Consider the following 13,504-nt stretch of genomic DNA (forward strand, 5'->3'; position numbering starts at 1 on the left):
TGCGATTAAATGAATCGCAAACAGTGGCCAGTCATTTGTTCTCCCTACACTTGTTGATGTGCATGATACAAGATATTTGTGATTGCACTCCTGGAGTGTCTTTTTTGCAGCATCGGATCTTTATGCCGTTAAGATCAATCCATAATCACGTACAATAAATTGGCTTTCAATGATGGATACCTTGTCGTCGTGATTAACACAGGCTAACGATTGGGGTAAATTCTGTCATGTTACACTATATTTCTGCATTAAAGCCACTTTTCTCATCAAAAAGTGTTTCCAAACCATTTGAACATTTGAAGTATTGACATAGAGTTTATGTGCTAGAGTTAAATGGAAAAATATTATGTTGACAATTTTGCGATAATTTGCGTTTCCATCAGCTTTAAACGTAGTTAATAGCTGACTGATTTTCTGCATTAATAAGCCATAAAATGTGATCTCATCTTCATCAAAGTCACAAGTATAGATAAACACAATGTGCTTAATCTAATAACACAAACAATTATAATCCCATCAAACAATCACAGTGCTAAAAAGTAAGTGAACACTTGGATTATAAAACTGGTCGATTCTCCTCAACCAAGCATTTCCGGACCTTTCTTAAAGAACTGCTTCAGCTCCTTAGGGCTGTCAATTGGCAGAGAAACTAAATTTAAATTTTTACCTTAAATATTTTCATTGACATTGTTTGCTTAGTCCAAGATGCAATGGCCAAGTACCTCCACTTACTGTAAGGGGCTGTTCACACCGAACGCTTTTGCAACCATACATTTGTTCTCTATGTAAAGGTGTGCTAGACGAACGTCTTTATTTATTTAACTTTGTTTTTGTTTATTCAGTGTCTCATGCAGGAGTGATGTTTTTTAGATGCTGTGTCTAAAAAGAACTTTAAAAGCATCTCAAGACACCTGCTTTCTGTTAAACTGTATTTGTTGCACTGTGTCTAGCCTTTTTTAGCGCAATAATGTGCTTGATCTGAAGTCATCGTCAGTGCTTGGCACACATCCAAAATTCGATTGCACAGGTTTAGCATTTGAATGCGCATTTGTTTCTTAAATTCGACAAATATTCTAATTTGAATTCCAATTTAACAGGCCTACAGTTCAGCCATGTTCGTAGGATTTACTGTGGATTTACTTCGATGTTTAGGGTCATTGTCCTGCTACATCACCCAACTTCTACGCAGCAATATTTTTGTTGGAAATCGGCAGTTCCTTGTTGGTGTCCTGCCATGGACACCATGCCTGTTTAATGTTTTTCATATCGTAGACTCATGAATAGGCATGTTAACCAGTTCCAGTGATTCCTTCAAGTCTTTGCTTTCACTAGGTTTGTTTTTTTTTACCTTATTGAGCATTCTGCGACGTAGCCTTTGAGTCATTTTGGCTGAACAGTCACTTCTAGTGAGAGTAGTCACAGAACTAAATCGTCCTCATTTATAGACAGTTTGTCTAACTGTGGACAGATGAATATCTAAGCTCTTAAAGATAACTTTATAACCCTTTCCAGCATTATGCAAAGCAACAATTCTTGATCATAGGTCTTCTGAGATCTCTTTTTGCAAGGCATGCTCCACTTCAGCAGATGCTTCTTGTGAATCAAAATGTTTAGTGCTTTTTATAAGTCCAATAAGCTCTAACCCACACCTCCAATCTCATTCATTAATTGGATGACAGGTTTTCCAACTCCTGTTTTTAATTCGCTTTTGTTGATGTCATAAGCCTAGGGGATTGTAGTTTTTCCACCCTACTCTGTGAATGTTTGAATGATGTATTTAATATGTACAAGAACAATACAACAATTTGTGTGTTATTATTTAAAACCGATTTAGTTTTTTCATTATTATAACAGATGAAGATCAAACCTGATTTTAAGACAATTTTATATAATTTATACATAAATGCAGGTAATTCCAATAGGTTTTCATTCTTTTTCTTGCCACTGTAGAAATTTAATTTGTCCAAAATCCCTCTACAAATGACTATGTTAAACATGACTGTGTTTGTTTCATTGCACAGCATTTTATACTTGCCTTGTGTACAAATTCAATTTTGAGCATCCTCCGTCCTCAACCATGTGACACAGAAACAGATCAAAGTCCGCCATCATGAAGGATTCACATTCATACTCATTCATTCCCTTGTTTTCTGCAGAAGGCTGTGAACTTGCTATCCCCGAGACCTCAGACAATAGCAAAAAGCTGATGGTGAGGACACGCAGCAAGAGGAAGTTCCTCTTCAGAGTGCCAGAGGAGGAACGGCTGCAACAGAGGAGGTTAGGTGCCTTTAGCCTTCGATTTCTCTTACTGACTCACTGCTGCATTGCCTCTAATGCCTGTTATTTCACTTCGTCTTCCACAGGGAGATGCTGAGGGATCCTGAAATGAGATCCAAACTGATCTCCAATCCCACTAACTTCAACCACGTTGCTCACATGGGCCCAGGCGATGGCATGCAGGTCCTCATGGATCTGCCTCTGGTAATGCCTTCAATATGGCTTTGTCGACATCAGGAGATCAGCCATATTAAATAAGAGATCCAAAATGTGCAGTGCTATGGGGCTCCTAGAAGCACAATTGACAAACACGTTTCTTATAGATGCTCAGTAATTTACTAGAATTTAAAAAGTGCCTCTTAATTGAAGAAATAACCAAGTAAACTCTTTGAGTAAGTTTGGATTTGTACAAAATCTTAAAAATGTTTTTTAAATCTGTGAAATCTTGGGTCTCTGTTATAAGAGATGAGTTAATTTTGAGACTGCAAACAATGTCCTACGTTGTTATTTAGGGGTGGTGGAAAAAAATCATTTCAAGGATACATTATGATTCATACTCACGATTCTGGATCAATCCACAAAAGAAATTATTAACAGAATTTGTTAGTAATATTGGTTATTGAAAAGCATATGCAGGAAAAACATTACAAAAATGGATTAGCAGCATATAAACCAGCAAAGCAAATAAATATTTACAGGAGGCTTCAAAGGATTACAAAAACAAAAAAGCAGAACAAGCTTTATTTTATAACATCTTCAAGCACCTTCAAGTCAGGAATGACTTGAACACAGTGTATCAAATGCCCCAAAAAGAGCTTTTTAGTGCCATTATTACTTTTATTACTTTATTTTTTTGTTTGTGGAATCCTAACACAGGACTTACCAACAAGCCATTTTAACTCACTAAAGATTTGTACCTCTAAACTGTTGCTGGAAAAATTAAGATGGTTTGAGATTCATTTGAAATTGGATCGAAATGGAGTCGTGAGATGCCTAAAGCTTCCTACCCGTAGTGTTATTGGGGCTTGAATGCACTTCAGTGGTGGCTTCAGTAGTGTTGTGGCTTATGTTGATTTATAAAAGCGCCATTAAGAAATCCTGACTGCTAGGGCTTTATTATTCATCCTAACATCCTTTTCATTTTACAACTGCACAGCACCAAAGTTTCTCCCTTCTCTCTCCATGTCTCTTCTTATTCAAAGCCAGCCAGCCCCACACTCTTCCACCCTCACACCCTATTCTCTGTCTCTCTTTTTCCTCTTCACTTCTCTCCTTCTGTTTTTCGCTCTGGTTATGGATTTGCCCTTTCCTCTGGTTGCCGTGGCAGCAGCAGAGTGAGACTCCCTCCCCCTCATCCTCTCGTCACCATGCCCTGATCTCCCCTCCGACCAACTTTGAGCACGTCTATCACATGAGTCCCGTCTCTGCCGGGCTCTATCTGCAGAAAGAGCCTTCCTCCCAGCAGAGCCTGCTTCAGTTCTCCTCTTCTTCCTCCTCACCTTCCACATCCTCCCTGGGAAGGGTAGGCTAGCAACCCCCCCACCCCTCTTCCTCTTCCCATTTCCCATCCCTCCTTCCCTCACCACACCCTCCAACCCCTCGTCTTCCTTTCCCTGTCCTGCTAAACTCTGTTCATCTCTGAGTGTAGTGACTCACAACTTAATTTTGTCATAATTTACTGTCATTACAAACCCATATGGCTTGCTTACTTCTGTGAAATGTGAGGATACATTTTAAAGAATGTCACAATCACTGATTTTGATGCAATTGCAGTTGAATAATACCTGACATTAAAGCTTGATAAATCGTCATAAAAGTTGTCTTTTCAAGGCAAACAATCATTTGTGTCTTGTGTCAGGACATCGTGATGTTTGGTTATGCGACGCACAAGAAAAGTGAAGTTAACTTGTATGCATATTTGATTTGTACTCTGTATACTTGAGTTGATCAATGATTTGATTATAAAGTGAATAACTTTTGGCTTGTTCATCATACATTGATCGCATGCCTTTAGAAGACTTGGAAAATGATGCTTGAGTCACAATAACTATTTTGACACTTTGGGGTCATTTTTTAAGATAAAGGGAGTCATTTTCATTTGCTATTCTATGCAAATCAGCAATCGTGGCATTCTTTAAAGTATCCCCATTTGTGTTCTGCCTACGAAAGTTAGTCATATGGGCTTGGAAAGATATAAGGTTGAGTCAATTATGACATATTCAATTTTCATTGGGTGTTGTATTCCTTTAAGCCATTTCAGGAGATTAAATCTAAGCGTGAAGTGTTGGTACATGTATTGAATGTTCTGAACTGGACTGTTTGAAATACAAATTTGGTAGGGCTTTTGCCAGTTTATATTGGTTTCAATCAGATGATGGAGCTCAGCTACTTTAAATTTGAAGACTCTTAAGATAGACAAAATACCATGGCTTTCAGAGCCCACTTTTACATATCATGTTGAGCATAATCTGTGTATTAAACACTTTGCCCAAACCAATAGTGCTAGTGTTAGTGAACAATATGTTACGTTTGAAAACAGTGATTACAAATCTCTTCACGAGTGTGTATGATTATGGCCAACTCTCAAGTTTATGTCTGACTATTTGTCCCTCCGCTTCAGAGTGTGATGCCCTCTTCTCAGGATGACTCATCTAAAGAAAAGCCACGCCCTCTGTCTAGTATCTCACGGCAACAAAGGAGTAAGACCCACATCACCCGCACTGCCTCAGGTGGGTGTTGTGCACATATGCAGACTCGCGTGGACACGCAGCTACTGTATACACACCTAAAAACTATGAAGCATGCATTCTCAATACCTTAAACATATTCTTTGTGCTTGAAGGAGGAGGAGATTTTGGTGGAGCAGGGTCGTCTCGCAGTATTTCTGATCAAGATCAAGACTATGAAAGAGAGGTAAAACCAAAATCAAATCTATTGTCTACCTGAATGACCTTTGCTGGGGTATCAAATATGTTTTTATTTCGCTTGCCCCAGATTTTGAAAATTGCTTCCAAAACATGATGTGGTTTTGGCCTGATTTTGTGGGCTGTAATAACTGCCCCACTTCTCAAAGTACAGCTTACTTGCACTGTAATAAGACTTTAGAGACTTTTCAATGACAAAATGATACACTTCACCTTTAAATAAGCAATTTAAAGTACTTTCTCCTATCTTAATATGCAGAGCCAATTATAAGAAAGCTAGTTTTTGGTTGATTTTCCCCAAAAGTGTAAAGGCAGACGGGGGGAGTGTATTCAGAAAACAAGTTTCGAAATATTTTAGGGATACAAGTGGCGTAGACATGTGTATACACATTAAAGGGTATTTTTTAAACTTCAGGCAATTTCATTTCTCAAGGGTTATATAAAATATAAAAAAAATATAAAAATACAAATGATTACATGTTTTACAAATATAATAATCTAAACTGAGTGAAATAAACAAACCATTTTAATATGTACTGTGTGAAAATTATTTGTCAATTTTTCCAAAATTATGACTGCCCCACAGTTGTGACATAATTTCCACAACATCAAACCGTTTTGCCCCATCAAAGTTTGAAAAAGTTTAGTGGACTTGTTATCCCCTTAAAGTCTATGAACCAGCTGGAGTGTCCATAGGTGGAGCTATATCGCGAAATAAGTAAAAAAAAAAAAGCTTAAAAAGTTCCTGGATGTATAAGTCAGGCATATATGTTATCATTTGAAATCTTAGAATCTAAACTTTTCATACAACACCATCACTTTTGAATTTATTTGACATAAAATAGAAAGATAAGGCCTGAAAACATCCACGTCGCAAATAAGCACCACCTAGAGGTCATGTGGTATAAATATTCATTTGAAAATAAAAATCTATCACATAGCACTTAAATGACAAGTCATATATCAAATGAAAGCTCTTATTCTCATCAATGTGACAGTGCCACCGTTTGAAATTTTTCAAAACATTTAAGAATCACAAATGAAATATAATTTCTGTATGACATCAGATACGTGTCAATCAAATATGTGCAAATCACTGCTGCTGTAAATTAGCCAAAAATTAAATATGCTCGTATCTCTTACAAAATTAACCTTTTTTTACTTATCTGTTAGCTTGCTTGGGTGAATAATCCATTGTTATATCTTATAATATATTATCAGCTATGACCCCTTTTCACAATTCCACTTTCGCGAAGCAACTATGACCGCAGCCGAGGTGTAGTTGTTTTCACAGTCCTTAAAAGTTTTACTAGCATTTATGTTTGGAGATGTGGAATGCATCATCCAAATTAGTGGTCGACAGATATATCGCCGAGGCCAATAAATTGGCCGATGTTCTGACTGTTTTAATTATCGCCATTGGCCAATACATTTTCCTGTTTGGTCCGATTTGTTACTTGAGTGTGCCACCTGCTTGCATGTGAAGCGACTGAGACATGTAAACAACCAGTCACAGTTCGTTTTGTTGTTGCATGCCATAGTGTTACTGCAATAATAGACCGGTGTGCAACACAGTGTCATTAAAATGGTCTGCATAGACACTGATCAGCCACAACATTAAAACCACTGACAGGTGAAGTGAATAACATTTATTATCTCGTTACAAAGGCACCTGTCAAGGGGTGGGATATATTAGGCAGCAAGTGAACAGTCAGTTCTTGAATTTCATGTGTTGAAAGCAGGATAAATGGGCAAGGATCTGAGGAACTTTGACAATGGCCAAGTTGTAATGGCTAGACGACTTGGTCAGAGCATCTCCAAAATGGCTGATATGCAGTGGTTAGTACCTACCAAAAGTGGTCCAGGGAAGGACAACCGGTGAACCGGTAAAAGGGTCATGGGCGCCCAAGGCTCATTGATGCGTGTGGGGAGCGAAGGCTAGCCTGCCTGGTCCAGTCCCACAGAAGAGCTACTGTAGCAAAAATTGCTGAAAAACGTAATGCTGGCCATGATAGAAAGGTGTCAGAACACACAGTGCATCGCAGCTTGCTGCGTATTGGGCTGCCGAACAGAATGCTGACCCCTGTCCACCGCCGAAAGTCCCTACAATGGGCATGTGAGCATCAGAACTGGACCATGGAGCAGTGGATGAAGGTGCCTGCTCTGATGAATCACGTTTTCTCATTAGATCATGTGGACTGCCGGTTGCATGTACGTTGTTTTCCTGGGGAAGAGATGGCAGCAGGATGCACTATGGGAAGAATGCAGGCTGGCGGAGGCAATGTGATGCTCTGTGTAATGTACTGCTGGGAAACATTGGGTCCTGGAATTCATGTGGATGTTACTTTGACACGTACAACCTACCTAAAGATTGTTGGAGACCATGTACACCCCTTCATGGCAACTGTATTCCCTGATGCCAATGGCCTCTTTCAGCAGGATAATGCGCCCTGCCACACTGCAAAAATTGTTCAGAAATGGTTTGAGGAACATGACAAAGAGTTCAAGGTGTTGATTGGCCTCCAAATTCCCCAGATCTCAATCTGATTGAGCATCTATTGGATGTGCTGTACCAACAAGTCCGATACATGGAGGTCCCACAATGCAACTTACAGGACATAAAGGATCTGCTGCTAACATCTTGGTGCCAGATACCACAGGACACCTTCAGAGGTCTTGTGGAGTCCATGCCTTGTCGGGTCAGAGCTGTTTTGCCAGCACAAGGGGGACCTACATGATATTAGGCAGGTGGTTTTAATGTTATGGCTGATCAGTGTATGAGCTGCGGCAGACACGTTTGAGCTCATAATGTTAAAGTGCTCAGCTGTTTCTTTCTCCCTCTCTCTCCTCAACAGTTCCCTGTAACTTTTAACTTTCTTTTCAAAAGATAAAGTCAAATATCAATAAATCGAATATTATATACCGTATGCAAATATGCACATATCTCAATTAAACATGTAATAAACAAACCTCACAAAACTTGAGGCAATACAGAATCCTGTGGAATGCTCATTTACCTCTAAAGCACATATTCTAATACCCTCTCCTCAACAGTTCCCTGCAATTTTTAACTTTTCTAATGATAAAAGGCAAATACCAATAAAAATTCTATTATATCTAGTTTAAATAGATGTAATTGCGAACCTCACAAAAATCCAGTGTTTTCTTCCTGTCAAGGGCTCATCTAATATCTTCCGTTAGTATGAATGTCTATGGACGAGATTTCATATTAGCAAATTATAGTTTTGTTTTAATCCTTGGGAGCAATTTCCTAATGCCTGATGTCACCATGTTCATCTTTACACAAGTATAAAGACCCTGGGACCTCACAACCATAATACAGCTCAGGAAGGTGACGTAGTCTGTCTCCTAGAGATGAACGTAGTTTGGTGCGAAAAGTGCAAATCAATCCTAAAACAACAGCAAAAGATCTTGTAAAGGTGCTGGAGGAAACAGGTTGACAAGTATCTATATCCACAGTAAAATGAGTCCTATATCTGCATAACCTGAAAGGCTGCTTATAAAGGAAGAAGCCACTGCTTCAAAACTGCCATAAAAAAGCCAGAATACAGTTTGCAAGTGCACATGGGGACACATATCTTACTTTTTGGAGAAATTTCCTGGTCTGATGAAACAAAAATGGAACTTTTTGGCCATAATGACCAACATTATGTTTGGAGGAAAGAGGGTGAGGCTTGCAAGCCTGAAGCACGGGGGGTGGTAGCATTATGTTGTGGGAGTGCTTTGCTGCAGGAGGGACCGGTGCACTTCACAAAATAGATGGCATCATGAGGAAGAAAAATTATGTAGACATCAGCCAGGAAGTTAAAGCTTGGTCGCAAATGGGTCTTCCAAATGGACAATGACCCCAAGCATTCCTCCAAAGTTGTGGCAAAATGGCTTAAGGACAACAAAGTCAAGGTATTGGAGTGACCATCATAAAGCCCTGACATCAATCCGATAGAAAGTTAGTGGGCAGAACAGTAAATGTGTGTGCGAGCAAGGAGGCATACAAATCTGACATGGTTACATCAGTTCTGTCTGAAGGAATTGGTCAATAAAATTGAAAAACTACCCAAAAAGTTTGACACAAGTTAAACAATTTAAAGGCAATGCTACCAAATACTAACAAAGTGTATGTAAACTTCTGACCCACCGGGAATCTCATTTAAAGAAATAAAAGCTGAAATTAATAATTCTCTCTACTATTATTCTGACATTTCAAATTGTTCATTTTCTATTATTAAAAACTGAGTTTAAATGAATTTAGCTAATATTAACTTCAACTGTACGTATGCATATTTATGCATATTGTGATTAAAGGTTATATGAAAAAATTAAATTCCTATTTCTTGCCCCCGTCTACTGGAATGCAATAAGACTATTTGCAGGGAGATTGTGAACAGAATCAGAATTACATGTTTACAAAGTTGAGTGGTGGTGGCGTAGTGGCTAAAGCACAGGGCTGTTAGTCAGAAGGTCACAGGTTCTAACCCCATGGCCACCACCATTGTGTCTTTGAGCAAGGCACTTAACTCCAGGTTGCTCCGGGGGGGATTGTCCCTGTAATAATTGCACTGTAAGTCGCTTTGGATAAAAGCGTCTGCCAAATGCATAAATGTAAAATTAGGGCAAGAAAAAAAAGTTTTCTGAAAAGACATTTTTTTGTGTGTATTTAGGATACATAAAATGCTATCAAATGTCATTTTCATCACCGTAATTTCCACCACGGAATTCTATTAAACACAAAACAGAATGTGATATGTGGTGGGACTTTTTGGAAAAAAATTACATACATATCCTGTGATGCATTGACATTCATTGCTGGACATTTTTGCATTAATGTGAAAACTGCCTAGACAACAAAGAACAGATATGCTAATTATTTTTCTTGATCAATTTCCCTGTGCTTGCCTTCTCCTGCAGCCCGACTCTGACTCCACCAAACACTCCACCCCTTCCAACAGCTCCAACCCCAGCAGCCCCCCGAGCCCCAACTCTCCCCACCGCAGTCAACTCACTCTGGACAGCCTAGATCAAACCCTGGATGGATGAGAATGGCCCTGTACACTAGACAGCTCCTGTATACTGTACATCTCCACTCTGATAGGACTCAGTAAGAAGTGCCAATACTATTCTAAGCCACCTGCCAAAAGTTTACCCTATTCCTGCTGCTGGGTAGACAAAAGAATAGATATGTCATCACAAGTGGAACACCCTGTCAAAAAACCACCCGAGTATCAGATTAATTCAATAAAAAATAAAACAAGTCAAGGACTGTCCCCTGGTGGAGATGTTGCGGTATTGTCACTAACAGGGTCAGATTAGCAGTATGATGGACCTGTATTTGATTTTTAATCCTAATTTCATGCCATACTTCTGCAAGTTTTTTTTTTAATTATTATTATTTACTTTAGTAAATGAATGGATACATTACATCTGCTTTGTCAGAATTGCTTCTTGAACTGATCTGTCATAGAGGATTATTAGCTTCCCTTCAAAGTACAGAATGGAGGGAAGAGACTTCTTACGCTGTTTTTAAATGTATATTATCAAGAAGTTCCACACTCATCATGGGGAAAGTAAAGTGCGTATTGGAAGGAAGGAACTGTGACATTCTTGTATAAACAAACTGGACCAGTAACCCAAATCCTCACTGCTATTGACGGACCAGTGAAACGGCTTGACTCATCTCATATGAGCAATAGATCAGCGACACAGAGACAATGGCATTTGTCAGACATTGGGGTTTTTAAGCCAAACCAGAGGGCACTTTTATTATATAATTCTCTCTCTTTCTCTCTGTCTCTCAAATTCTGCATTTAAACCAGCCTTTATTATATTCATGTTTTAACTTGGATGTTTCCCACAAATATATCTAGTTGATGGAACACTGCTTATCACTTTGAGAAAAAGAAAGCAACAAAAAGGAACAGACCTTAAATATAGATGTGTATTATTAATAAAGAAAATGGCACACAGCTAAAATACTCATAGGATTTCAGTAGTTCCTCTCTTAAGCTGCTACTGCTTTGTGTGCTCTATTTAAAAATAAAAGTTTAAAAAAGTATATGTGATAAGGTTATCTTACCATAGCTATGTTTTACACATGCAAGCCCATCAAGCAGCCACGTGCGACCTTCACTGTTTGAGAGTTGTATCAGAATGCTGATATGAGATTGTTTGTTGAAACCAGAGGACTGCGAACACATTATCTAAAGCAATGGCTGGCATATCCATTATCACTCAAGTGTGCCTTCAGTGCCAACTTTCGTTTCAGTAGTAAACTCTCCACTAAAGCATTTCAGTTTTTTTAACAAGGCTGATGGTAATGTATTATATTGTCCCCTGCCCTTCTTAAACACTGTAAGAAACTTGCACATGTTGTAGACCAAGGAATTGATTTTGTGTGAATGTTTTTTCCTGTACTTCCCTCATACGTCACCTGGGCTGTCTGTTTCATCAGATGGACGGTTATCCTCGGAACACTACTGCTTTTACTTTAAAAGAACAACAACAACAAAAAGCTTGAAAACTTTGTAATTATTGACTTGTTAGCCACATAAATTTGAACAAACAATAAAAAGAGTACCTGTTGTGCTTTTTTGTTCAATTACTGTTTATTAGGGGAAAAACAATCATTTTAACTATTCATAATTGGGATGAAAATAATCATTTATTTACAGGAAAAATAGCAGGGAATTTTTAAATTGTGTTTTTGAAGCCTGGAAATGTTGTGGAAATTTCTAAAGTGAATACAGTTTTTTATGTATGCTTTACTTTAAAATATTGAATCTGATAAATATTGCTCTTGCATATTTATTGGTAAAAATAGTGTGAACCTTGTATTTACTGGTCATTTAGAATCATGGTTACACTTCTTATCTTGCTAATTACTAAATATATGCCACTTGTTACTGTATGCCACCATAATGTTAAATGTGAAGGTTTTTGGATTTGGTGCCCTTCAGTTAACCAGTTATATACCTGCCCAGCTTTCAGCTCATGCCTGGTGTAAAACGATAAGCTGTTGGTTCTTTATATTCTTTCCCTAAGCCAATAAGATATCCTTTGTCAAGAACTTTGAAGTGGTATGTAGTACACTAGTGAATTAACCACATATGATCAGAACAATACCTTTTTTTAGTCCCCAAATTGAGACCATACAAATTCAAAGAAAAAAAGACTAGGTACAGGTGACACGAAGATTACGCTATGGCCACATATTTAAGCTTTTATTTATTTTTTAAGATTTTCAATTTAATAAAACAAATTCCATCTAATTTAATAATGTAACGTTTAACTAAAACCTAACCTAAAATATAATATTGAAGATTACTCATTTATTTGATGAAATTGAAATGTGTAAATCATACATTTATTTTTTATTTATTTTGAGTGTAGTAAGGAGTACAAGGCTACAGTTAATTTTTTTCATAAATAATTTTTTAAGAAAATAAAAATCACTCTTAATAAAAATAAAAAAGAAACAGAGACTAGGTACAGGTGTCAGTACTCAATACACTCAATACTATTTTTAAGATTTATGCATTTCAAATTCATAAAAAATCCATCCAATTTAATTGTGTAAACACAATTGTGTAAAAAAAAAAAAAAAAGATTTAATTAATAAAACCTAAAAAAAAATGTTTTTAATTTAATAGAGATTAGTAATTTAATTTAATGGAATTTTATTGAAATTGAAATGTTTAAATCATAAAATTATTTGTTTATGTATTAATGTGTAAAAGGCTATAGTTTACATTTTTAATAATCAATATAATGTTTTTAAGAAAATAAAAATTACAGTTTCATTCTAATAAATACAAAAAATAATCAGAGACTGGGCACAGGTGTCACGAAGAGTACACAATACACAACAAATATTTTAGCCTATTTTTAAGATTTATGCATTTCAATTTCATTAAAAAAAATCCATGCAATTTATTGTGTAATATTTAACAGAAGTAAATTAATAAAACCTAAAAATATATACATATATTTATTAAAATTATACTCATTTGATTTGATGGATTTTTATGAAACTGAAATCTGAAAATTATTATTTTAGGTGTAGTAAAGTGTAAAATGCTAGTTTACTTTTTTCATAATAAATATATTTTTTCATATTTTTTTACCCTATTTTTAAGATGAACACGTTTAAATTTCATTAACAAATCCATCCAATTAAATTGTGTAAATATATTTTTTTAAGAAAATACTAAATATGTTTTTATCCTAATAAAAATAAGAACGTACAAATAAAACGTCAATAAGGGACTTTTATTTTGGTGACTTGTTGG

The 13,504-nt window shown here is 36.9% G+C and overlaps 1 protein-coding gene across 7 annotated transcripts in view; it reads left to right on the plus strand.

Moving 5' to 3' along the window:
* cdc42bpb (CDC42 binding protein kinase beta (DMPK-like)) overlaps positions 1–11,914 on the plus strand; it is a 109,527-nt gene extending 97,613 nt beyond the window's left edge. For 2 of the 7 annotated variants that reach the window (XM_052096330.1, XM_052096333.1), the window contains 6 exons: positions 2,157–2,277; positions 2,364–2,481; positions 3,605–3,799; positions 4,898–5,006; positions 5,120–5,190; positions 10,128–11,914. In XM_052096330.1, the coding sequence (XP_051952290.1) occupies positions 2,157–2,277; positions 2,364–2,481; positions 3,605–3,799; positions 4,898–5,006; positions 5,120–5,190; positions 10,128–10,256 (743 nt within the window). In that variant the 3' untranslated portion in view covers positions 10,257–11,914. The remainder of the gene's footprint in view (positions 1–2,156; positions 2,278–2,363; positions 2,482–3,604; positions 3,800–4,897; positions 5,007–5,119; positions 5,191–10,127) is intronic. The other 5 variants (XM_052096331.1, XM_052096334.1, XM_052096337.1 and 2 more) reach the window with 5 other exon arrangements.
* Positions 11,915–13,504: the final 1,590 nt, after the last annotated feature.

This window comes from Xyrauchen texanus, chromosome 28, assembly GCF_025860055.1.
Source record: "Xyrauchen texanus isolate HMW12.3.18 chromosome 28, RBS_HiC_50CHRs, whole genome shotgun sequence".
NCBI lineage: Eukaryota > Metazoa > Chordata > Actinopteri > Cypriniformes > Catostomidae > Xyrauchen > Xyrauchen texanus.